At 47.1% G+C, this 24,913-nt stretch overlaps 1 protein-coding gene across 1 annotated transcript in view; it reads right to left on the bottom strand.

Annotated features, from left to right (window-relative positions):
- TTC9 (tetratricopeptide repeat domain 9) overlaps positions 12,076-24,913 on the bottom strand; it is a 36,037-nt gene continuing 23,199 nt past the window's right edge. Inside the window, exons 2-3 of the mRNA XM_005656367.3 lie at positions 14,926-15,108; positions 12,076-13,393 (exon numbers count right to left, since the gene is read on the bottom strand). Of these exons, the coding sequence (XP_005656424.2) occupies positions 13,314-13,393; positions 14,926-15,108 (263 nt within the window). The 3' untranslated portion in view covers positions 12,076-13,313. The remainder of the gene's footprint in view (positions 13,394-14,925; positions 15,109-24,913) is intronic.

Here is a 24,913-nt window from a genome sequence, read left to right as displayed (position 1 = left end):
AACAGAATATTTGTCTTTCTCTGTCTGACTTATTGCACTTAGCATAATACTCTTTAGGTCCATCCACGTTGTTGCAAATGGCAGAATTTTATTCTTTTTTATGGCTAAGTAATATTGCTGTGTGTGTGTGTGTGTGTGTGTGTGTGTATGTGTGTGTTTGTGTAGAGACCAATAGCAAGAGGGAAGCATATCACCAATAGGCCTTTGCCATATCAAACATTCCTGCTTTGGGCATATATATACAATTTAACATCAGCAATATTCAGGATGAGTTTCTTTTTTCAATCACCAGACATAATTTCTCTATGAGTGGATTCACCAGACATTCCCTAAAGCGTAACTTCTAGTAATAGTCTTATTCAAAAGTTCCATATTGCCACCTGCCAGAGGATGCAGGAAATCAATTCAAGCCATCTCTAACAGTCCTGAAGAGAGACCTTGAGGTCTCTGTGCAGTGAATCCAGAAGGACTGAAGACCAGGCTAGCAATGTTCTTGCTGCGTATCAGTGCTCTGTACCGTTCGTTTCTCGAGCTTTCGTTTCTCAACTGCACAGTGAGCAACATGGTTGACAGAGGAGTTTTAGCCAATCAAACAGGCTCTCAGCTCCCTTTCCTCTGCTGTTTTACCCTTCCTTTTTCTGGATCTCGGAACGTACTCCCATGAAGACCTTGGCTTCTTTAACTAGAGGCTGGCACCAACCTGAACAGGAGTGAGATTAGTCCTGATTAGGATAGCTGGGCTTAATGACTCAAAAGGCAGCTGCGGTTGCAAGAAGTAGAAGGAGATGGAGGAAGTGAAATGATTTAGCACTTCTGTAAGCTCCGTGATGGCTCTGATGGTACCTAAGAGCTCTAAGTTAACCATGGGCAAAGGTTTCAGAGTTCAGTCCACTGGGGATGCTGCATTGTGTGCTAAATGGGATACTGGCATGCCTTTTTAATCTCTTCATTTCCTTATTATTAAAGTTTCCATCAAATGTCAGTCTACCATGACCGTGTAACCGTGCCTGAAGGTCAGACACTCCATCCCTGCTGTCTTTGTGTCTATCCCCGCATCTTCTTTAAAGCTCTAGAGAAAAAAGAAGCATTTCCCACCCACCTTTGACCAATATGCATATTGATTCATACAAAGAAGTGAAATAAATATATGGGCCAGAAAGGACAGGTTCTGTTTGGGGTCAGCTAGGATCGTGAATAATGTTCTATTGTAAGGATATATCACCTTTTTATTATCTGTTCATGAGTTGAGGAACATTTGCTTCCACATTTTAGCTATTTGGGGTACTACTGCTATGAATATTAGCGTGTAAGTTTTTGTGTGGATATATGTATTCAGTTCTTTTGGGTATACACCTAAGAGAGGAATTGCTGAGTTATGCAGTAACTTCATGTTTAACAATTGAAGAATTGCCAAATGGTTTTCCACAGCAGCTGCCATGTATACATTGTAATTCTATACATATTGTATACTGTATATATTGTAATGCTAATAGATTGCATAACTATAGCAGTGTATAAAAGTTCCAATTTCTCCACACTTGTTATCTTTTTAATGATAGCCATCCTAGTGGGTATGAATTAATATCTTATTGTGCTTTTGATTTGTATTTCTCTTGTAGCTAATGATGTATCTGTTAATGTGTTTAGTGGTTATTTGCATATCTTCTTTGGAGAAATGTCTATTCAAATACTTTGTCTATTATTAAACTGGGTTTTTTTTATTATTGAGTGGTAATAGTTCTTTAAATATTCTAGTTACAAGTATCTTTCCCAGGCTAGGGGTCTAATCAGAGCTACAGCTGTCAGCGTACGCCACAGCCACAGCAACTTGGGATCCGAGCTGCATCTGTGGCCTCCACCACAGCTCACAGCAACACAGATCCTTAACCCACTGAGCAAGGCCAGGCACCGAAACTTCATCCTCATGGATCCTAGTTGGCTTCATTAATCACTGAGCCACAAAGGGAACTCCCTCCTTTTGCTTTCTTTCTTTTTTTTTTTTTTTTTGTCTTTTTTTTTTTGCTATTTCTTTGGGCCGCTCCCGCGGCATATGGAGATTCCCAGGCTAGGGGTCCAATTGGAGCTGTAGCCACCGGCCTACACCAGAGCCACAGCAACGCGGGATCCGAGCCGCGTCTGCAACCTACACCACAGCTCACGGCAACGCCGGATCGTTAACCCACTGAGCAAGGGCAGGGACCGAACCCGCAACCTCATGGTTCCTAGTCGGATTCGTTAACCACTGCGCCACGACGGGAACTCCTCATTTTGCTTTCTTGATGGTGTCCTCTAAAGCACAAAAGTTTTTAATTTTAATAGATAAAATGTCCAGTTTATTTTTTCCTTCATTGCTTGTGCTTTTGGTGTCATAGCCAGGAAATCATCATGTAATCTAAAGTTGTAAGGATTTACACCAAAGTTCTTTTTTTTCTTTTCTCTTTTTTTTGGGAGAGGTCGGGGGCATTTGGCCACACCTGCAGCATGTGGAAGTTCCTGAGCCAGGAACTGAATCCTGGCCACAACAGTGACAATGCTGAATCCTTAACCAGTAGGCCACCAAAGAACTCCTACACCAAAGTTATTTTCTAAGAGTTTTATAGTTTCATTCCTTACACTTAGATTTTCAATCCATTTTGAGTAAATTGTTGTATATGATGTGAGGTAGGGGTCCAGCTTCACTCCTCAACATGCGGTAACCCAGTTGTTCCAGCACTGTTTGTCAAAAAGCCTCTTCTTTTCCCTTTGAATTGTCTTAGTACCTTTGCGGAAAATAACTTTACCTTAAATGAGAAGGTTTATTTCTGGACATCGTTTCTATTCCATTGATCTCTATGCGAGTTCCACATTGTCTTGATTACTGTAGCTTTGTAGTAAATTTTGAAAGCAAGAAGTGTGTGTCCTCCAACTTCTCTCTTTAAAGATTGTTTTGGATATTCTATTGGAATTTCCATGTGTAGTTTAGGATCAGTTTGTTAATTTCTGCAAAAAAAATCAGTTGGGATATTGATAGAGATTGTGGCAAATCCATAGATCAATTTGGAAATTATTAACTATCTTAACAATATATATATTTTTTGCTTTTAGGGCTGCACCTGTGGCATATGGAAGTTCCCAGGCTAGGGGTCAAACCGGCACTGCAGCTGCCGGCCTACTCCACAGCCACAGCAACACCAGATCTGAGCCATGTCTGCGAACTATATCACAGCTCGTGGCAACACCAGACCCTTAACCTGCTGGTGGAGCCAGGGGTCAAACCTGCATCCTCATGGGTACTAGTCAGGTGCATTTCTGCTGAGCCATGATGGGAACTCCTATCTTAACAATATTAAGAACAGTTCATGAACATGGAAAGTCTTTCCATTTATTTAGGACTTCTTTAATTTTATTTAACAATATTTTGTTTGTTTATATATTTATTTATTTATTTTGTTTTTTAGGGCCATACCTGCAGCATATGGAGGTTCCCAGGCTAGGGGTCAAATTAGAGCTACAGATGTCAGCCTACACCAGAGCCACAGCAATGCAGGATCCGAGCCATGTCTGTGACCTACACCATAGCTCACAGCAATGCCAGATCCTTAACCCACTGAGCAAGGCCAGGGATCAAACCCGCAACCTCATTGTTCCTAGTTGGATTTGTTTCTGCTGCATCATGACAGGAGCTCCTTAACCATATTTGTAGTCTTCAGAGTATACATTTTGTACTTTTTTGCTAAATTTATTTCTGAGGATGTAATTTTTGATTGATTTCTTTCTTTTTTTTTTTTTTTTTTTTGGTCTTTTTGCTATTTCTTGGGCCGCTCCCGCGGCATATGGAGATTCCCAGGCTAGGGGTCCAGTCGGAGCTGTAGCCACTGGCCTACGTCAGGGCCACAGCAACGCGGGATCCGAGCCGTGTCTGCAACCTACACCATAGCTCACGGCAACGCCGGATCGTTAACCCACTGAGCAAGGGCAGGGATCGAACCCGCAACCTCATGGTTCCTAGTCGGATTCGTTAACCACTGCGCCACGACGGGAACTCCTTGATTGATTTCTTGATTTTATTTTTGTTTAGAAAACATTACTAAAAGTAACTTTCTCTGTTTATTTTTCCATTTTTAAGTGTGCCTACCAGAAAATTTAAAGTCATACAGGTGGCTCACATTATGTTTTTTATGGACAATGCTGTGCTGGAATAAAGAGGCTGAGATTAGAGGAAAAAGGGACATAAAACAATAGATGATCTCAAAGGTGCTCATGACATGATGCCTCTAGAGCTACATTCACGAAACCTGGTGTAGAATTGTCACCTACTATGGAAACCACAAGTCTTGAAGAGCTCCTGATTGCACTCAGAGATAATAGGTGTTGTCACTTGTCGCAAGTCTGCAGAGAGGGGATCTAACCACCATCTGCAGAGTTTTCTGTGACATCTCAGTTTTTGAGCCTACAAGGGTCATAAAGATGACATTGCCTGAGCCCAAGCATGAAAAAAGGGAGTAAGAAAAGACAGCTCACTCTGATGGTCTCAAAACCTTTTATATTGTATCCAGGAAAAGGAGTCATAGAGCCTTGCCCTTGACCCTGGTCTCTCACCACTTCGGCTCCAATTGGCTCTTCCTCAGGAAAATCTTCCTTGATCCTCCAGGATTGGTATAGGTGCCCCTTCTCAGTGTGCCCTCGGTGTTTCTGGAACATTTGTTCCACAGATTTGAAGTGTATTTTCCTTTTTCTCTACAGACTGTAAGTTTCTCAAGCAAAGACAATACCTTGTTTAACCACCTATACTGAAGTGACAGGGATGATAAATATTGAGTGGGGGCATGAATGCATGAGTATTATGTTCCTTCTCTTTTGAGAAGAGAGTAAGGTGACAGCATTACATTTGAAAAAGACAGGTGGGTGCTTTGTAAGTCTATTTTATTTCAGTGGACAGAAGAGTAATTTCATTGTGAGAATGCTGATGTAAGTTCTAGTCCTGGCTTTGGCTCTTGAAAAGGGACAAGTGTAACCTTGAATGAGTCACTTATCTCCTCTGGGCTTGATCCCTTGTCTGTAAGATGAGAGGTTCAACTATTGAGATTTGAGATTCTTTCCAGCCCTAATATTCCGTGGGATGTTGAAGACAGGGCAAATCTGGCTTTCAGTGGTTGGCTTGCTTCCAGAAAAGCAATTCAACAGAACAGCTGAGATCCCCAGCCTTTCGCAGGGGCCTGCCTTCTCCCCCTCCTCCGTGTCTTAGCAAATATTAATAGCCAAGGGCCTCGCTGAGTGTGGTTTTTAATAGAATCCAATTTCAGTCCATTTAGAGTGGGACTTTTCATGCTGACTTGGTAATTTGAACTCTGTCATGCCTGATGGACTGAATGCATTTTCCCTGTCTGTGCGGCCCGCCCTGGGCCGGTGGGGAAAGAGCGTGCAGGCCTTGGGAGCGGGAAGCAGAGGCAGCTTAGTCAAAGCAGCTGCAGATCAGCTATTTTGGCCTCGCAGCCAGTTTTGTCTTTCCTGCCCTGAAGCACGTGACGAGGATACGGGCCCTGGAAGATGAGCCGGCAGTGGCTACTCTCTTTCCCGGCAGTTGCCTTCTCCTTGCAGCCCAGAAGCCGGTGGCCTGTGGGAGGAATGGCGGCAAGAAAACTGTGCTGGTCTTTGGAGGTGACTGGAAAAGACTTGCTTCTGAAAACCATCAGAGTTATTCCAGTCCATTGCTGTGGAGTCTCTGATATGCTTGGGGGCATGTGGTGGAGTATGGGCTCTCTGCTCCCCTAACCCCCAAGAACCTGTCCTACATGATCAGCGAGTACTCCAGGGGTCTGCTGGAAGTTCATTTTCAGGAGTTCCCTCTGTGGCACATCGGAAATGAATCTGACTAGGAGCCATGAGGTTGCGTGTTCGATCCCTGGCCTTGCTCAGTAGGTTAAGGATCTGGCATTGACGTGAGCTGTGGTGTTGGTGGCAGATGCGACTTGGATCTGACATTGCTGTGGCTGTGGTATAGGCTGGCATCTACAGCTCCGATTAGACCCCTAGCCTGGGAATTTCCATATGCCGCGGGTGCAGCCCTAAAAACCAGAAAAAAAAAATTCATTTTCTTCTAGAGTGCAGTATGGGGAATATAGAAGACACATACAGGTATTAGGAGCCGCACTCTGAATGAGGAAACTGAGGCTGAGGAGGGTGGGGGGAGGAAATGAATGTTTATTTCATACTTCTCTTGCCAGGAGTAAGGAATAGCTAGAAGACAGGGATTTCTTTTTTTCCTTTTTGCTTTTTAGAGCTGCAACCACAGCATATGGAAATTTCCAGGCTAGGGGTCCAATCGGAGCTACAGTTGCTGGCCTACACCACAGCCATGTCAACGCTGGATCTGAGCTGCATCTGCAACCTACACCACAGCTCAAGGCAATGCTGGATCCCCAACCTACTGAGCAAGGGCAGGTATTGGACCCACATCCTCATGGATACTACTTGGGTTTGTTTCCACTGCACCACAATGGGAACACTGAGACAGGGATTTCTTAATCCTTCCAGCAGCCTTTTAAGGGATATGACATTATTCCATGGTTAGGTGAGGACAATGAAGATCAGAAAAGTCAAGCAACTGTCCCAAGGTCACACAGCTAATAGATGTCAAAGTTGGTATTCAAAGCTCCATTTATCCTAAAGATCACATGGTTTGAAATATTGAAGCTGGGTGTTCTGATGGTCTGCTGGTCTACCTCAGCAGTGGCTCCTTTACCTGGCTGGTTAGCAGAAACACTTCAGGATATTGAAAAGCTGTAGTATCTTGAGCATTATCTCCATGAGTCAATGGGTCTAAGGCAGAGCCTGAGATAATGCATTTTTATTATTTTATTTTATTTTATTTTTATTTTTTATTTATTTTTGTCTTTTTTTTTGCTATTTCTTTGGGCCGCTCCCACGGCATATGGAGGTTCCTGGGCTAGGGGTCGAATCGGAGCTGTAGCCACCGGCCTATGCCAGAGCCACAGCAACGCGGGATCCAAGCCGCGTCTGCAACCTATACCACAGCTCACGGCAATGCCGGATCGTTAACCCACTGAGCAAGGGCAGGGACCGAACCCGCAACCTCATGGTTCCTAGTCGGATTCGTTAACCACTGCGCCACGACGGGAACTCCCTATTTTTTATTTATTTAATTTTTTAAAAATCTTTTTAGGGCCACACCTGAGGCATACAGAGGTTCCCAGGCCAGGAGACCAATCGGAACTATAGCTGACAGCCTATGACACAGCCACAGCAACTCAGGATTTGAGCCGTGTCTGCAACCTACACTACAGCTCACGGCAGTGCCAGATCCTTAACCTGCTGAGCGAAACCAGGGATAGAACCCAGGTCCTCATTGATGCTAGTTGGGTTCGTTAACTGCTGAGCCACGACAGGAATTCCCAGAGATTATGCATTTTAAAAAATCTGCTTCAAGTGAGTCTGATGGTTTGGAAAGCATAGCACTGGAGCACATAGCTTCTCTTCTAACCCAAATCTCCCAGGATTTCTTCATTTCTCAGAAGCACAGGTCCAGTCCCTCCCTGCACTTGCCTCAAGTAACATATGCCACCAAGTCCACAATTCATTCCAGGCTCAATGCTCAACATTTATTGAGCATTTACTATGTGCCAGGCATTGTGCTAGGCATTCTAGCTGCGAAGGTGAATAAACCACAGGGCTTGCTTTAAGAAACATTCTTGCAGTGAATCAGCTAAACAAAAATATGAAGTTCCAAGTCCTATTTGTAGCAAATGCTAGACAGAGGTAGGCTCATGTCTTTGGAATGCAGACTAAGGGGACAAAGAAGGCTTTCAAACAGTGGTGACTTGGACAATCCCATAAGAGTTAGCAAGACAAAGAACGGGTTAGAGGGGTGAGACATAGCCAGCTGGGCAGAGGGAATAGCGTGGAAAGGTCCAAAAACCCCAGAATGATGGGTTCAGGGACTTACAAGAAGCTGTGCAGCAGTGGAATGTAGGGAACTGTGATAAGATGACCAGGAGGTGAGCCTGGAAGAGTAAGTGGGGGAAATCACAGGAGGGACCTGGAGTTCCCATCATGGTACAGAGGAAATGAGTCGACTAAGAACTATGAGGTTGCAGGTTCAATCCCTGGCCTCGCTCAGCGGGTTAAGGATCTGGCGTTGCCGTGAGCTGTGGTATAGGCCAGCAGCTGTAGCTCCTGTTGGACCCCTAGCCCAGGAACCTCCATATGCTGTGGATGCTGCCCTAAAAAGAAAGAAAAACAAAACAAAACAAAACAAAACCCCAAAACAAAAAACAAAACCCAAAAAGGACCTTGAGTGTTATTGCTGAGTCTGCCTTGTATCCTAAAAGTGATGAGGAGCCACTAAAGATTTTTAAGCTGTGGAGTGACATAAGCAGATTGTATTTTGGAAGTGTCACCGATGGAAATGAGAAGGTGGGGAGTTCCCGTCGTGGCGCAGTGGTTAATGAATCCGACTAGGAACCATGAGGTTGCGGGTTCGGTCCCTGCCCTTGCTCAGTGGGTTAATGATCCGGCGTTGCTGTGAGCTGTGGTGTAGGTTGCAGACGCGGCTCGGATCCCGCGTTGCTGTGGCTCTGGTGTAGGCCAGTGGCTACAGCTCTGATTCGACCCCTAGCCTGGGAACCTCCACATGCTGCGGGAGCGGCCCAAGAAACAGCAAAAAGACAAAAAAAAAAAAGAAAAAAGAAATGAGAGGGTGAACCGTTGGCAGAAGAAGTGGGCAACAGGGGAACAAATTAAGTGCAGAATTAAGAATTTATGTATGTCAAAAAACACCATAAACAAAATTTGAAAGCCAGCACTTAGAAAGCATATTGGCAAGGTTTCTTTACAAAAATAATATTCCGAATAAAATTACATGTTGATAATAAAGATAAGCATACCAATATCAAATAAGTAGAAAAAAAAAACCAAAACAGAAGTACCAATAGTCAATAAGCATATCAAGGTGTTCTTCACTAATAAAGAAGTGCGAGTTCATATGACACTGATATACTATTATTTTCCTCTCAAAGTGGTAAAGATTCAGTAAGTGATCACACCTACTAGTACTGAGGGTACAGAGAACCGGGCACTCTCAAGCCTGCGAAGAGGAGAGTGCTTTGGTACAAACTTTCTGGAAGGCAGTTGGCAACATATATCAAAATTCTTAAAGATAACCAAACAATTTCCTTCTTGGATTTTTATCCAAAGGAAATAGTGGTAGATATGTGCAAAAATTTAGCTATAAGGATGTCAGTTGCAACATTAGTTACAATAAAGATTGGGAACAAATGAAATGATCACTCTTAGGAGATTGATTACCTTTTAAGAAATTTCAAAAGTGAGGATGCTTTTATTTATTTTTATTTTTTTATTCCTTATTTTCTAAATTTTTTGTCTTTTTGCAATTTCTTGGGCCATTCCTGCGGCATATGGAGGTTCCCAGGCTAGCAGTCAAATCGGAACTATAGCCGCCGGCCTACGCCAGAGCCACAGCAACTCGGGATCCGAGCCACATCTGCGACCTACACCACAGCTCATGGCAATGCCGGATCCTTAACCTATTGAGCAAGGCCAGGGATCGAACACGCAACCTCATGGTTTCTAGTCAGATTCATTAACCACTGAGCCATAACGGGAACTCCAAAAGTGAAGATGCTTTAAAGAAGTTTGGGAGACATGCAAAAAGCATTTCGTTCATGATACAGTAAGTAAAGTAGCACACGGTGCAAAAAAGATGTGTCCAATATGCCACCATCCATGCCAAAATATATACATATGTTTGAAAATGCATAAATGTCTCTGGAAGGATATACAAGTAATTTGAGGGAAACTAGATGCGGGCAAGCATGTGGAAACTCCAAAGCCAGGGATCAAACCCAGCCACAGCTGTGACCTGAGCCACAGCAGTGACAATGCCAGATCCTTAACTCACTGCATCACCAGGGAACTCCATGATTTGTTTCTGATTACAGAGCTCTTTGAACTTCTTGAATTTTGTATCTGTGTATGTGCTACATATTCTGCAATATAAATACACATTTTGAAAAGTAACTCATTAAAAAGCATGTACAATATGATTAGGTTTTTGTTTTAAAAAATTCATGTGCATGTGTACATTTATACTAAAAAGAACCAAAAGATATATCCAATAGGATAACGATATTTGTCTCAGGCAGTAAGGTTACGGATCAGAATGTGTCTTTTTCTTCCTAATCGTTATACAGTATTCATGCGAGGTTGTCATAATATTTACAAGAAACGTATAATTTTTCCCCCAAGGAGTCTATCACAAAAGTCCAAGCAGGAGGTGACGACCAGATCAGATTTAGGATGAGTGCTCCAAGTATAGCTCGGCAGTGACATCTGCGAACAAAACGTGCCATAAATGACAGTCCCTGTTTGAGGGAGGGATGAAGAGAAGAAAGCTAAAGGTTTGGTAAGGTGAACAGACCTGATTTTGCTCACCAGCTCTCTGAAGTTTCTGGAAAAATGCACAGAAAGTTCAGTCCCACTGCTCTAAATATCCTCCAACACCTCCCAACCCCCTGACAGCTTTTATTCTTTGGAATCATTTAACTTTGGGTCACAGTGAATGGAATGCCAACAAGCCTGGGTATCTACATCACTGGACAAGCAGACGCCTGGTCACTTTTTCTATGAGGTCCCACGAGGTTATCCTCCCCTGGTTCTGGTTTTCAGCCTTTCTCTTTGGAAGGATAGCGACAATCTTATCTTCCCCATCTGCCCTGCCCTGCCACAACTCCCTCGACGAAAGCCCCCTCTCCTGCTCCACGTTGGGAAAAGTTACTCTGAGTCCTGGGAATAGTTACTCTGAATCCTTCCTTGCAACATCAAGAGCAAAGGAAGACCCTGCCAGTTTGAACTGGTCCTGCAGACCGCTTCTGACCTTATCATCATCCTTCAGATTCTAACAAGCAGTTTGCCAGCTCACAAACTTTCTGGGCTGGAGGCTTGGGAATAGGGGAGTTGGCCTGTTTGTCTTTGCTAGGTGTGCTGCTTGGTGGTTTAGAGGTGGGGGTCACGAGAAACCATTTTAGGGGAAGAGGGTAGAGAGAAGGGTGTGGAAGGGCTGGTGGAGAATGTGGCAGCAGTAACAGCTTTTTCCTTATTTCCTTCTTCGGAGGCTGAGCCATAGGCAACCAACTGGGAGCCTCTGCATATTTCTAGGACCTTCTTGCAGCCCCTGTTGGGAGGCTTTGAAGAGCTATGCGAATGTAACCTGTGCTGCTGGCTTCTGGGCCCCTCAGCAGTGATAGGATCCTGCAGTGTGGAAGCCTCTGATTACATAAATAACCCATAATTAACACTGTATTTCCTTTCGGCCTCTACCTGTAATTGTGACTCTTCCCCAAAGCTGGGGATGGGGTGAGGAATGCTAGGTGGATTGTTTGGATACATGCTGGCCCATCAGCAAGTAGAATGAACAATACACAAAAGTAACTGCTGGGTCTCGGCTATCTTTTTTGCCACTGGGAAGTCTAGTGTTAGGGACCATTTTCTGCCTTGGACTAAAAACAAAAGGTAGCCTATGTACCACCATTGACATAGTTAAGACTTGTCAACTTAATACACACTGTCCGGCTCTTGAATGGTGGTAACTACTCAATATAATGCTTTGAAAGGCAGGAAGTAACTCCAGAGTCGTTTACAGCTAGAGCTCTGGCGTCAGACAGATTTGGTTCAAATCCTAGCTATGCCACTTAAGGCCATGTAACCTTGGGATGGTTTTCTGTTTTTCAGTTTTCTTGTCCATCAAATGAGAACAGTAGGGTAATGGTACGAAAGAAATGAGATTAAACATGTAAAGATCTGAGGATAGTGCATTTAATAAATGCTTACTATTAACATTATTGCATCTGTATATATTTTAATTTTGTACAATATTGTCTTTCACTAATCACACGAAAAATACATGAAAGTGCTTCGAAAATTTTAAAGCATCATATAAATTAAAGGTGTCATTGGTAATAATCTCATATCAGTATTTCTCAACTCTTCCTTCTCCTCGACAACTGGGACCACATCCTTATGTCCCCTGGCATATTGCACAATGACAGGCAAACAAGAAGCCCTCAGTAAATATTTCTTATTTGACTGAAGCAACATGGCATCACATAAAGAGCATAGGTACAGGAGACTAGGCTGGGATAAAATTAGTTTAAGGCAGGAGAGCCAGTCTGCAATCGGTTAGTCATTCAACAAATATTTGTTGAACGCATTCTATGTGCTAGATATTGAGTACAGATTTCATCAAAAAGAGGCTTACGTGTTCCCACTCAGTCAAGTCCCTGGGCAGTCTCCACAATCCCAGCCTACTCTAAAAGCACAAAGATGCAGCCAGCATTATACACCACTGGACAATTGGCCCATTGCTTTGGGGGAAGCCCCATCCTGCCTGGCTGTAAGTGGCTCCAATTGAGGGTTGGGGGAGGGAGTAAAAATGAGGAAGTGGGCTGCTTCCAACAGAAATGACAGGAACTGCTGCCTGTTAATTTATTTTTATTTACACTTAATTAGTCCACAGTTCATTCTCCCAGTCTGTACAACGCTCTTTCCCCTAGGACTCATCTTTCCCGCCCCCATCACCTACGTGGTCAGCCCTTGGTCCACTTCACCCTCCCCTTCTGCTGTCCCAGCTGCCTGCTGGGTGGGAGTACGGGAGAATGGTATGCGTGGTCATCAGAGGGCACTGAGAGTGGGCTTCAATGGTATGTGAATCCTGGCAGCGTCTCTGACCCCCGAGGGGGCGAGAAGAGAGCACAAGCCAAGACAACAAGTGGGGGAGGGAGGCAGGGCCTGAGGCTCCTGGGGGTGGGGAGCAGGGGTGCAGAAATCCAGTGTACAAATTCCCGGGACTGTGTTGGCTTCACCAACACTTCTCATCCCTGGACTTGTCACAGTTGCCTTGAGATGCTCCTGTCTGTTAGGAAGGGGTGGAGGGGCCAGCCCGTGGGCAACGTGCCTGACGCCTTCGGGGTGCTACACCTGCAAGGCTCCGCCTTTGTCAGAAGCACTGGCTCGAGTCACAGCTGCAAAGGCTTTCCCAACTGGAGAGGGTCCTCTCCAGCTCTTCCTGCAGAAGTCAGGTCCCTTGTAGGGGCTGCCCTGCTGAAAAGAGGATGTCAGGGCCACCCACCAGATCCTGAATCTGCATGTCCCCTTCTTTTCACACTGGGCGTAGACAAAGAATTGAGGGGCAATAGGAGTTGGAAGTGGGGAGCAAGGAACAGAACCCAGGGTGGGGCTTTCCACCGGGCGGGGGTGCCTGGATGTCCTGGGTCAGGCTCGGCTCTAGAAAGGTGTTCTGGTTACATGGCTTCCTTCTCTCTCTGGGAGCATCTGCTGAGCTTCATCTCCGTCAGCTGGATATATCGAATCACGTTGGTGTCTGTGAGGAGAGAAACACACCTTAGGGCACACGTGGTGAGGGGCACGTTGGTGCCAGGCAGCGTCGGATCACAGCTGCGCTGCAGGTGATTGGCAGGCCAGACTCGCTCAGCCAAGGTCCAGGGTGGCCCAGAGGGTAGCCAGAACATGGACCCTCTCCTTCACCGCCTCCAGGTGGACAGGCCCCCGTGACCCAGAGGACAGATAGGAGGAGGGGGGAAGGAGGGGAATTTCTCCCCTTATTTTATTTTATTTTGGCTGCACCCAAGGCATGTGGAAGTTTCCAGTCTAGGCATCAAACCTGCACCACAGCAGCACGCCCAGATGCTGTAGTCACACCGGATGCTTAACCTGCTGCGCCACAAGAGAAACTCCCACCCCTTCCTTCTAAGGAGCAGCCTGTTCCAAGGGTCCTGAGTTAGTGGAGATGCCACTTGCACTTTAACCTCAGGCGACTTGTCTGCTTCTCTGAGTCTCCTGTCTCCTCTGCAAGAAACGACCTCCTTTTCTGAGTGCCTACTTTGTGCCACATTTTTAAATGTCACTGTTTCATTTAACCCTCATTATAACTCTGTCAGGTGCGTCTCATCCTCTTCACTGTGACAAAAGCTAAAACTGGGCCCCAGAGAGACGAAAGCTGATACCCAAGGAGATACACATCTGACCCCAAAGGCTGCCTCTCCCCTGGGTCATAATAGCTTCCTCGTAAAATTGCTGCGAGGACTAAAATAGTTACATCTAAAAGTGCTTAATCCCATGATCAATAAATATTAGCTGAGTGTAATTTTTTTTCTAATTGGAGAGTTTAAAAGAACATTTCTTCATTGCCTTATTTTTGTTCTTATAAGTAGGGTCAGGCAACCACCTCACAACACACTGGGAACCTCCTCCAATTCCAGTCCTTAAATTAATGGACAGGGTGGGACATAAAAGAGCTGCTTTGCTCTGCACACACCAGGCTGTAAGAGGGTCAGGGCTGCCTGAGATGTAAATGCTGTATCATATTTCAAAATGCCAGACAGGCATCCCAAACAGTACTGGCATATAGCATGTGTTCAAGAAATTTTTTTTTCTTAGGGCTGCACCTGTGGCGTATGGAAGTTCTCAGGCTAGGGGTCGAATCAGAGCTGCAGCGGCCGGCCAGCACCACAGCCACGACAACTCGGGATCCCAGCCACATTCTATACACCATAGCTCACGGCAATGTCAGATCCTTAATCCAATGGGCAAGGCCAGGGATCGAACCCACAGCCTCATGGATACTAGTTGGATTCGTTATCACTGAACTGCAACAGGCACTCTAAAAAGTCCATATTCTGTTTGAAAAGAGGTGCCCAAGCTCCCTGGAACCATGGCCCCCAGCAAAGGCATGGGCTGTGTGCTCCGCTTGTTCCAGGTCCTAGCATACCCTGGACCCCTTATTTGCCATTTCCACCCCTGCCTGGCCCTGCCGGCCCTGAAAGCTGTCCGTGGCAATGTGACGGGGCCCTGGGGGCTGCCCCGGGGGTCAAAAGACAGCCACCACCGCCTTACCTGTGGGCTGTCGGGTCCTTGCTTCTTTCAGGTAGTAGAGTGCTTTGTCATAGTCTCCGAGGTGGTAGAAGGCCACACCGGACCGGTAAAGGGCCTTGAAGTTCTCGCCTTCTTTCTTCAGGACTTTGAGGCAGTACTCCTTGACTCGCTCGTAGTTCACCAGCTCAGCCTGGAGCAGGCAGGCTAGGGAGGAAGGGAGAGGGAGGAGAAAGCGCCTTGAGCACCACGGCAGCGGCCTCGGAACGGCTGTCTTTGGCTTCTCCTCTCCGATCAGAGACGGTTCGGGGCACTGGGGCTTTATCCTGGGGTTTATGCCATGGACTTTGCTCTCACATAATTCTGGGGTCTGGGATCCAGTTTCATCAGCAGCGAGCTGCGTGACCTTGAACAAAGCCCTTGGCCTTGTATTAGGGCTTGAGTTGTGCCCCCTCCACCACCCCCCAAAAAAGTTATGTTGGGAATTCCCATTGTGGCACAGCGGAAACGAATAGTTTCAGGAGACATGTTTCTACAATCTTTTCTTAGCCTCTTTGCTTCCATTTTCTTGTAGCCGCCAGCCTACGCCAGAGCCACAGCAACTTGGGATCCGAGCCACGTCTGCGACCTACACCACAGCTCACGGCAACCCTGGATCCCCAACCAACTGAGGGAGGCCAGGGATCGAACCCACAACCTCATAGTTCCCAGTTGGATTCATTAACCACTGAGCCACGACGGGAACTCCTCTTTGCTTCTATTTTCTATGCTGAAAACTCCATCTTGTCCTGCTTTACTTTACCCCATATTCCTGCTTTAAAAACAGTCACAGTGCCGGTAAATAACTTAAGCTTAAGAACAAAGACCAAAAGGCATAAGTTATTCATGTGGTCAGCTGCATGAGGACGTAATGCATTGATCTAGGCATGCCGGACCTGTGCAGATTGGCACGCCGTTTGCACAGCATGATATGTCTTCTTAAGAATAAGAGAAAGAAGAACCTCATGGCCCCAAGTGGTTTGTGAGGGGTTGTTAACAGAATATGCATTAGCAAAGAGAACCAAGGTGCAAACCTAGGCATGCTGGGTTGTGGCAGATGGGCATGCCGTTTGTGGAAGCACAGTGATGATTCTCTAGATGCTATGCATAGATAGTTAACGCCAAGCTTCCTCAAATGCGAATGATGGTCAAATGCCTAAAGGTCAGAGAAAAAGCTTAACCATCTACCAGATATGTGACTTTTAAATAATAAAAGAACTTATAAAAATAATAATTTTAAAAAACGATATCCTGTTACCTATAGCCCCCTCCTCACTTGACGTAATCCCAAAGAGCACAATAAAAGCAGTGTGGTTTCTTGAGGTGGGGCTCTTGGTCCCTGAGACCTTGAGTCCCCCGGTTCCCACCTTTAACTAAGATAAATGTCTCTGTGTCTTGTTTTATGTTAACGTTTTCTTAAGTTTCACAGCACCCGATCTTCAGCCCTCACCTGCTGAGCTTGTCTCAACAGAATCTGACTAGGGACCATGAGGTTTCGGGTTCGACCCCTGGGCTCGCTCAGTGGGTTAAAGATCTGGCATTGTGGTGGGCTATGGTGTAGATCACAGACGCTGTGATGTAGGCTGCTGTGGCTGTGGTGTAGGCCGGCAGATCTAGCTCCGATTTGACCCCTAGCCTGGGAACCTCCATATGCCGCGGGTGAGGCCCTAAAAAAAAAAAAGATATGTTGGAATCCTAATCCCCAGTCCTTCAGAATGTGATCCTATTTGGAAATAGGGTCTTCCAAAAGTAATGTTAAAAAGAGGTTCTAATCTGATATTACTGGTGTCCTTCTAAAAAAAGATGCTATAGACTAAATGTTTGTGGTTCTCCCCACCACATTCATATGTTGAAAAGGAATCCCCAGAGTGATGGTATTTGGAGGTGAGTCCCTGGGGAGGTGACTAGGTATTGAGGGTGGGGCCCTCATGATTGAGATTAGTGCTCTTAAAAAAGAGACCCCAGGAGTTCCCATTGTGGCACAGTGGAAACAAATCTGACAATTATCCATGAGGATGCGGGTTCAATCCTTGGCCTAGCTCAGTGGGTCAGGAATCCAGCGTCTCCGTGAGCTGTGGTGCAGGTTGCAGATGTGGCTTGGATCCCACATTGCTGCAGCTGTGGCATAGGCCGGCAGCTATAGCTCTGATTCGACCCCTAGCCTGGGAACTTCCATATGCCATAGGTATGGCCCTAAAAAGACAAAAAAAAAAAAAAAAAAAAGAGTGTGGGAGAGAGAGAGAGAGACCCCAGAGAACTGTTTCAGCCCTTCTGCTATGTGAGGACACAAAGAGATGTCAGCTGACTGTGAACCAGGAAGTGGGCCCTCACCAGACACGAAACCTGCGGTGTCAGGCCCTTAGACTTTCCGGCCTCCAGAAAGGTGCTGTTGTTGTTGAGCCACCCAGCCTATGGCATTTTGGTTATAGGGGCCCAAACAAACCGAGACAAATGAGAAGTGTGGACACCAAGAGAGACACACACACGAAAGCTGATGTGAAGAGACACAGGCCGCTTCCAAGCCAAGGAATGCCAGAGGCTACCAGAAGCTTGGAGACAGACCTGGCACAGCTCCTCTCTCACAGCTCTTGGAAGGAACCAGCTCTACAGCACCTCGATCATGGACTCCAAGCCTCCAGAACCCCAAGTCAGGAAATTTCTTTTTTTTTTTTTCTTTTTATGCCATCCCTGTGGCATATGGAAGTTCCCAGGCTAGGGGTCGAATTGGAGCTGCAGCTGCCACAGCCACAGCAACGAGGGATCTGAGCCACATCTGAGACCTATACCACAGTTCATGGCAATGCTGGATCCTTAACCCACGGATCAGGGCCAGGGATTGAACCTGCGTCCTCATGGACAGGTCCTTAACCCACTAAGCCACAATGGGAACTCCATAAATTTCTATTGTTTAAGTCACCAGTTTGTGACACTTTTGTTGCGGCAGCTCCAGGAACAAGCTATAAGAAGCAATGACAATAATACCACAGCTAATACTTGTTCAGCACTTCCCTTGTGCTAGATGCTTGCCTCATTGCTTTACTTGTATTACCTGATATAATCCCTGGAATTCTATAATATAGGTTCTACTATTATTCCCATTTTGCAGATGAGGAAGTTGGAGGCCCAGAGAAGTTCAATAATTTCCCAAGGTCACATAACGTGAAAGAGGCCAGGCTGAGATTTAAATCAAAACTGTCTGGCTCCAGAGCCCAGGTTCTTTACTGAGTTGTTGAGGGGTTTATATAGTCATGGCCAGAAAGTAATTTAACACAGGGCTTGGCACACACTAAGTACCCAAAGTGTTATGTCATATCATTATCATTCTTTGCAGCCCCTACAACCCTGCAGTGACAACTGCTTCTGACTTTCCTCAAATTCTCTTCCATACATGTTTGTTTCTGCAATTCCTGGGAGCAGGGCCCTCTGATGGGCTGGTGACCAGCCTTATATAGTGCACACCTGTGGGCATGAATGGTCTGGATGTCCCAGGCAAGAAGATGCTAAGGCTGGCAGGCACCTGTGCAGTGCCCCTTTCTATTCCAGAGGTAGCCACTTCTGAGTAAATGATGTCCCCCTTGGAGTTCCCACTGTGGCTCAGTGGGTTAAGAACTCAACTAGTACCCATGAGGCTTCAGGTTCAATCCCTGGCCTCATTCAGTGGGCTAAGGATCCGGTGTTGCTGCAAGCTGGGGGTAGGTCACAGATGCGGCTCAGATCTGGTGTTGCTATGGCTGTGGTGTAGGCTGGCAGGTGCAGCTCTGATTTGACCCTTAGCCTGGGAACTTCCATATGGCTAAAAAAAAAAAAAAGAAAGAAACAAAAACAAAGTGTCCCCTTGCAGGTTTCTCTTACCATCGCTCAGCCATAGGACCCGGTCCAGGGTGGGGAAAATGGTACCCTGGACGGCGAGCACCCCCTTCAAGATTGTGCCCTCAGGGCCTCACTTGCCTCAGCCTAATCCCAGCCCTGCTGAGCTGTCTTAGCCTCCGTTCCATCACTCAAGCCTTTAGAAGGCAATGACTAAAGGCAGAGATGTGCGTGTTGTACGCGTTGGAGGCATTTTTAAAAAGGAGGTGGGGTGGGGAGAAAGGCACCTGTCTGCTTCCTGCCAAGACCTGCCTGGGGGGTGGGGGGTGGGGGAGGATGCTGACACCTGCTCCTTTGCGCTCAGGTTTCTTCCCCACTGGTAAATCATCCTGGGGTAGTGGCAAGTCACTGAATTTAATCTTCAGGGGCCTAAATTCAGCTGTTGTGATTCCTTAAATAACTTCCCAGGGATCTGAACTGCTGATGAAGAGACAAAAATCTTTCATTGGGCATTTTGGACCTTCCCCCCTGCCCAGGCCAAAAAAAAAAAAACCATCCTTTTTCGGACTGAGTTGGAAGTGTGAGAACCAGGAAGAGAAAGATCTGGAAACTGACCCATCAAGTTTCACTGGCCACATGGCAGAAAGGCAAACAAGTCAACGGAAGTAGTAGGCTGCTAACCCTGGGGGAGGGGACAGGGGCGTGGGCATCTGTGGTTAGAGAACCACAGAGCTGCTGGCATGCGGGGGGGCCCACCCCGCTGAGCTGATGCTACCAGCTCCCTCCCCTCTCCTTCCTAAGGCTCCCACCCCCACGATGCTGGGGTCTGCCTGGGTACTTCCACAGCTCTGCAGAGAGGGAGGAATTCTGTCAAGAGGCTCCTTTGAGTGAGCCTCACTGGCTGCTACTGGCATGGAGCTTGGCTCCCCCAGCTGCCCCCAGAGCCAAAGGATTTCCTACCTGAAGCTTCCCAGGGGCCGCAGCTCATGCCCTCTCTGCTGTGTGCTGAGAGCCCTCTTCCTGTCCAGCCCTCCCTCTTCTAACACTTCTGTTTGCTGACCCTGAGCAGCCTAGGAAATGGACCTAGACATTCTTTCCAAAACAGTTTTTTTTTTTTGTCTTTTGTCTTTTTGTTGTTGTTGCTATTTCTTGGGCCACTCCTGCGGCATATGGAGGTTCCCAGGCTAGGGGTTGAATTGGAGCTGTAGCCACCGGCCTATGCCAGAGCCACAGCAACACGGGATCCGAGCCACGTCTGCAACCTACACCACAGCTCACGGTAACTCCGGATCATTAACCCACTGAGCAAGGGCAGGGACCGAACCCGCAACCTCATGGTTCCTAGTCGGATTCGTTAACCACTGCGCCACGACGGGAACTCCCCAAAACAGTTTTTGAATGTCTAAAATTGTGTGTGTCGGGGGGGGGGGTTGCAAAAAGGCCTGGAAATGGGAAAGCCCTCCCTGCTCCATCCCCGCAACTTGAGTGGAAGAATGATGGCAGTCACTTTCCGAGACTCATTCAGGGAAAATGTGTGGAATCCCCCTGCAGATGTGGTGTGAACTGCAATACCTGGCTGTAGCCCAGGGCTCAGACCTCGTGGGAGGTGGGACCGGGCAGGTTACAGGGCGTGGAGGCCCAATGGCACCAGAAGCAGTGCCCAGGAAGATGGGGAATCTGGAGTGGGCTCTGGTCCAAATGGGTTGCTGTCCCAAGAGGCCGGGCTGAGAGGGGCACCCAGATAAGAAATCAGGGATGGCAGGCCAGAGGTCTTGAGAAGCCCCAGGGCAGAGGAGGTAAGTTCAGGAGGAGAGGGGGACCAGCAGCCTCTTGATGTCCCTTCCATGTTCCTGTGCCTGATACTCACAGGCTCAGGGCGGCAATAGACCTTTAGAAGAGGTCATTTTGCCCCATTGCCTCTTCTTCCACTCAGTCATTAATCCCTTACCCTATATCGGAGGTTGTATTCCGTATCTTGGGTATATTGTCTTCTCATTGTCACAACAGCTCTACAAAACAGGTTCTATGTGATTCTTCTACTGATAACGAAACCCAGTTGCAGAGAAATTAAGTAACCTGTTGGAAGTCACTCAACTAGGAGGTGGCAGAATTATGATATCTGCCCACTTCTGCCTGGCTCCCAAGACTGTGCTCCTGCCCATGGGTATCTGTGGGTCTGCACGTGAAGCCCTTGGAAATCCATGCCACCCCTGATAAAAGACAGGGCACCTGTGTAAACAACCTTCCTCTGTGTCCCAGGGTTAACCAGACAAAAAGTGGTACCTAACTGCACTGAGCACCATACAGGGCATCTGGATGAGGTGATGAACCAAACACCCCACTCCCTCCCGAACGGATGGGCTGGTGGGGAAGGCAGGTGGTACGTTTTCTCAAATACCCCCATGTGCCAAATGCTGTGAGGGAGAAGTGATGAGCAGGCGCATACTGAGGGGGGAAGGCCCCTAAACCAGTATCAAGTATCGTGGGAAGGCTTCTTAGAAGAAGTGGTATTTAAGCTGGGTTTCAAAAGATGAGTGTTACTCAACCTGGCACTATGAGCACTTTAGGCTGGGATAATTTTTTGTTATGGGGGATGATCTTTGTGTTGGGATGTTTAGCAATGTCCTTGTCTTCTACCTACTAGATGCAAAAAAATATCTCCAGATAATGTCAATTGTCCCTTGCAGGGTGGGTAAAGTCACCCTGTTTGGGACCAGTGATCTAGGTGGAAAGGAGAAAAGGCTTTCTATGCAGGAGGGGGGTTAAAGGAGAGTGAGAGAGGAAGGAAGGAAGCAAGGAAGGAAGAAAGGGAGGGAGGAATAGAGTCAGGGAGGGAAAAAAGAAAGGAAGAAAGAAAGGGGGCGGGGAGGAAGATTGATTATGGCTTATTTGAGAAGCTTTGAGAAGCCATGCCCAGGTGCAGCAGAGACTGAAGGGCAGGGTCAAAGGGAACAAAGCTGGAAAAGCAGGAAGAAACCAGGACACACAGACCCTTCTGGTCCATGGTGAGGATCTAGGACTCCATTCTTAGGACAAGAGTGAATTGGGATGACAAAGTGATGCTGACTAGGTTGACTCAAGTGGAGGCAGGAGAAAGGGATTAATTTAAGTGGCAACCAGGAGACAGAACGGACTTCCATTAGGGAACCCCTGAAATATGTCCCCTCTGCTGTTACACTCATACACTTAGAGCCCTTTATCCCAGGAGATCTTAGATTTCCATCTGGGAGTCATTGATGATCCATGAGTTTTCTTCCACACTGTAGCAACCTGGCCTCTATTTGAATTAAGGCTTGAAAAATACAAGTCTCTGTGTTCTGCCCTACAGCACGGATCAATATTCGAAAGAGTGCTGGACTGGGGATCAGAAGAGCAAGATTCTAGTACCACCTTTGCCACGAGTCAACATAATGAATTTCACTTTCCTGTTCTGAGTCTCACTTTCCAACCTGTAAAACGAGGGGCCCACACTTCACTGAATAATCTCTCCCATCCATCGCCATCTAATAGCCTATGAATACACATGTTCGCCCCTGAATAGAAGGATGAAATTGTTTCACTGGTTCCTCTTCAGAAGGAGTTCTGTTCTCCCTATTACTTATGGTAAAGCACCTTCTGTTGTGGAGGACAGTCAGAACTGGTGGGGCAGGGAGCTCCTGTTGTGGCTCAGTGATAATGAACCAGACTAGTATCCGTGAGGACGCGGGTTCCATCCCAGGCCTCTCTCAGTGGCTTAAGGATCTGGCATTGCTGTGAGCTGTGGTGCGGGTTGCAGATGAGGCTTGGATCCCAAGTTGCAGCGGCTGCGGCGTAGGCTGGCAGCTGCAGCTCTGATTTGACCCCAGCCTGGGAACTTCCATGTGCCACAAGTGTGGCCCTAAAAGACAAAAAAACAAAAAAACAAAAGAACTGGTGGGGCAATGATTAAGTGGGCTTGTCAAGACAACTCTTGCTGTGCAGAGTTTTTCTTTTTTTTTTTTTTTTTCACGGAGGTTTGTTTAGGCTCTGAGGTGGTCTTCCCAAGCCAAGGCTCTGAGGCAGGATCTTCCCTGTAGGAAGTAAGTGCTACCACTATCCGTCTCAGCAGAGGAGGCAGTGGCCTTGGGAAGGCCTGTCTCAGGCTGGCTGGAAAGGGAGCTTGTTCTTGTCTCTGGCCTCAGCTCTGAGTATATATTTGGATTCGAAGAGGCGGTTATTCTGCAGTGGAAGGGGTGCTGGGTGGGGAGATAGGTCCACAGTGAACGTGTGGAGATGGGCCTGGGCTCTCAGACAACCATCTCTAGAGGCCCTTTTGAGAAAAATGTTATGAACTCTCTAATCTCTGGGCCTTCTGACAACTTTGAATAAATGCCGCTTCCTGGAATTGGCTCAGTGGTGGAGAATTAAGCTTGCATCCATACTTGGAAAGGAGTGCTAGAAGAGAAACTGCCCTCCCTAAGCCTAACACGGTCATGGCAGTGGTGGCCAGTGCAACTTACAAGGGAAAGGTGAATGTGGGGACAAGAATTGAGGCCGTAGGAGTTCCTGTTGTGGCTCAGCGGGTTAAGAACCCCACTAGCATCCATGAGGAGGCGGGTTTGATCCCTGGTTTCACTCAGTGGGTTAAGGATCTGGCATTGCTGTGGCTGTGGTATAGGGTTCAGCTGCAGCTCCAATTCGACCCCTAGTCCGGGAGCTTCCATACGCTGCTGGTGCAGCACTCCATGCCCCCCCCCCAAAGAATTGGGGTTGTAATTCTCTAATCACTCCTCCTGTGTGGAGCTTCCCCTTCCACTGCCAACCTTGGGGGGGTAAGGGTCTGATTCTATGAAGAAGAGCTTGGCAGACTTTCTTTGTTCCACAGAGGAGTCTTTGCGGGAGGAGAGAGTTAGAGAATCAGAAACTTAAAGAAACACCAGCCTCTAAGAACCCAAGCACTCAGGAAATCATCAGTCTAACGTTCCCCAAGACCTCAGGCTAAAACATGTCAGGCTCTCCTGGCTCAGGAGCCTGTTGTGTTTTTGTTTTTCCTGGTGCATGCAGGGCATGGTGACAGCCTGGGCAGAATGCCACCCGTTGGCATGAAATGAAGAGAAAGTGGATGAAAGGAAGCAAGACCAAGTGCGTGTAGTCCTTGGTCTTCTTCTGACAGCCAATTGACTACTGTTTGCCTAACCTGCTGCACAGGAGGGAAGCCTGGGCTGGGCTAGAGGGAAGGAAAGACCCTTCCGAGGTCCAGAGTGAGAAGGAGGAAGCCACCTTTTGAGGCTGCCTCTCCGTTGGGAGTTGAACTGTGTCCTCTGAAAAGGTGGGTGGGCGTCCCAATCTTTAGACCCTAGAACTTGACCCCAGGTGGAAATGCTAGGGATGGAGTAGGCACAGGTGGCTGTAGAAGTCCCACTAGGGGACCACAGATAAAGAGAGAAACCTGGGGGATGTTGGGAGACCACTGTAAGTTCAAGAAAGCCATCAGAACAAGGCAGGCCTGCTCGACCAGTGGAGGTGCGAGAATTGCCCCAGGTCATTGGGTGGGGTTTGGGCTGAGGGCTGCATTCAGATTCAGACCTAGGGCAATAGTTTGAAGACTACCCGCCCTTCAGCTGATTTGAATACACACCTTACTGGATGCTAAGGAGGAGCTACTAATCCCAGAGAGGAAGAGGCGGGCCTTTCCAACCCCCACTCCCCTTGGATGATAAAACTGTGGCCCACCTGATGCTCGCTTCCTTGCCGGCCCACTTGCATCTCTCACAAGCGTCCTATCCTAATAAATTTGTTTCTTGCCCATCACTTTGTCTCTCGCTGAATTCCCGCGCGGAGGCATAAAGAACCGGAACCTCAGTGAGTCCAGACACAGGGTGAGTAATTCTAATTTAACACAGTGGGTTTAAGCCCCCATCTGGGTTTTGGCTGGGTTTGAGTCCCAATCTGTGTTCTGGCTAGGTTCAGGCTGTGAATGCTGTCAGTTTCAGAAAGGGGGTCTTTACTGAGACAGTCAAGCCAAAATGAGGTTATTAGGATGGACCCTAACTCAGTATGAGTGTGGACACAGAGATAGGCACACCTAGGAAAGATGACGTGAAGAAACACAGGGAGAAGATGGTCACCTCCAAGCCAAGGAATGCTGGCAGCTTCCTAGGAGAGGCCTGGGACAGATGCTCCCTCACAGCTCTTGGAAGGAACCAAC

The sequence above is a fragment of the Sus scrofa genome, chromosome 7 (genome assembly GCF_000003025.6).
Source record: "Sus scrofa isolate TJ Tabasco breed Duroc chromosome 7, Sscrofa11.1, whole genome shotgun sequence".
Taxonomy (NCBI): Eukaryota; Metazoa; Chordata; class Mammalia; order Artiodactyla; family Suidae; genus Sus; species Sus scrofa.
Note: the sequence above shows the minus strand (reverse complement) of the source record. Positions and strands in the feature narration are given on the sequence as shown.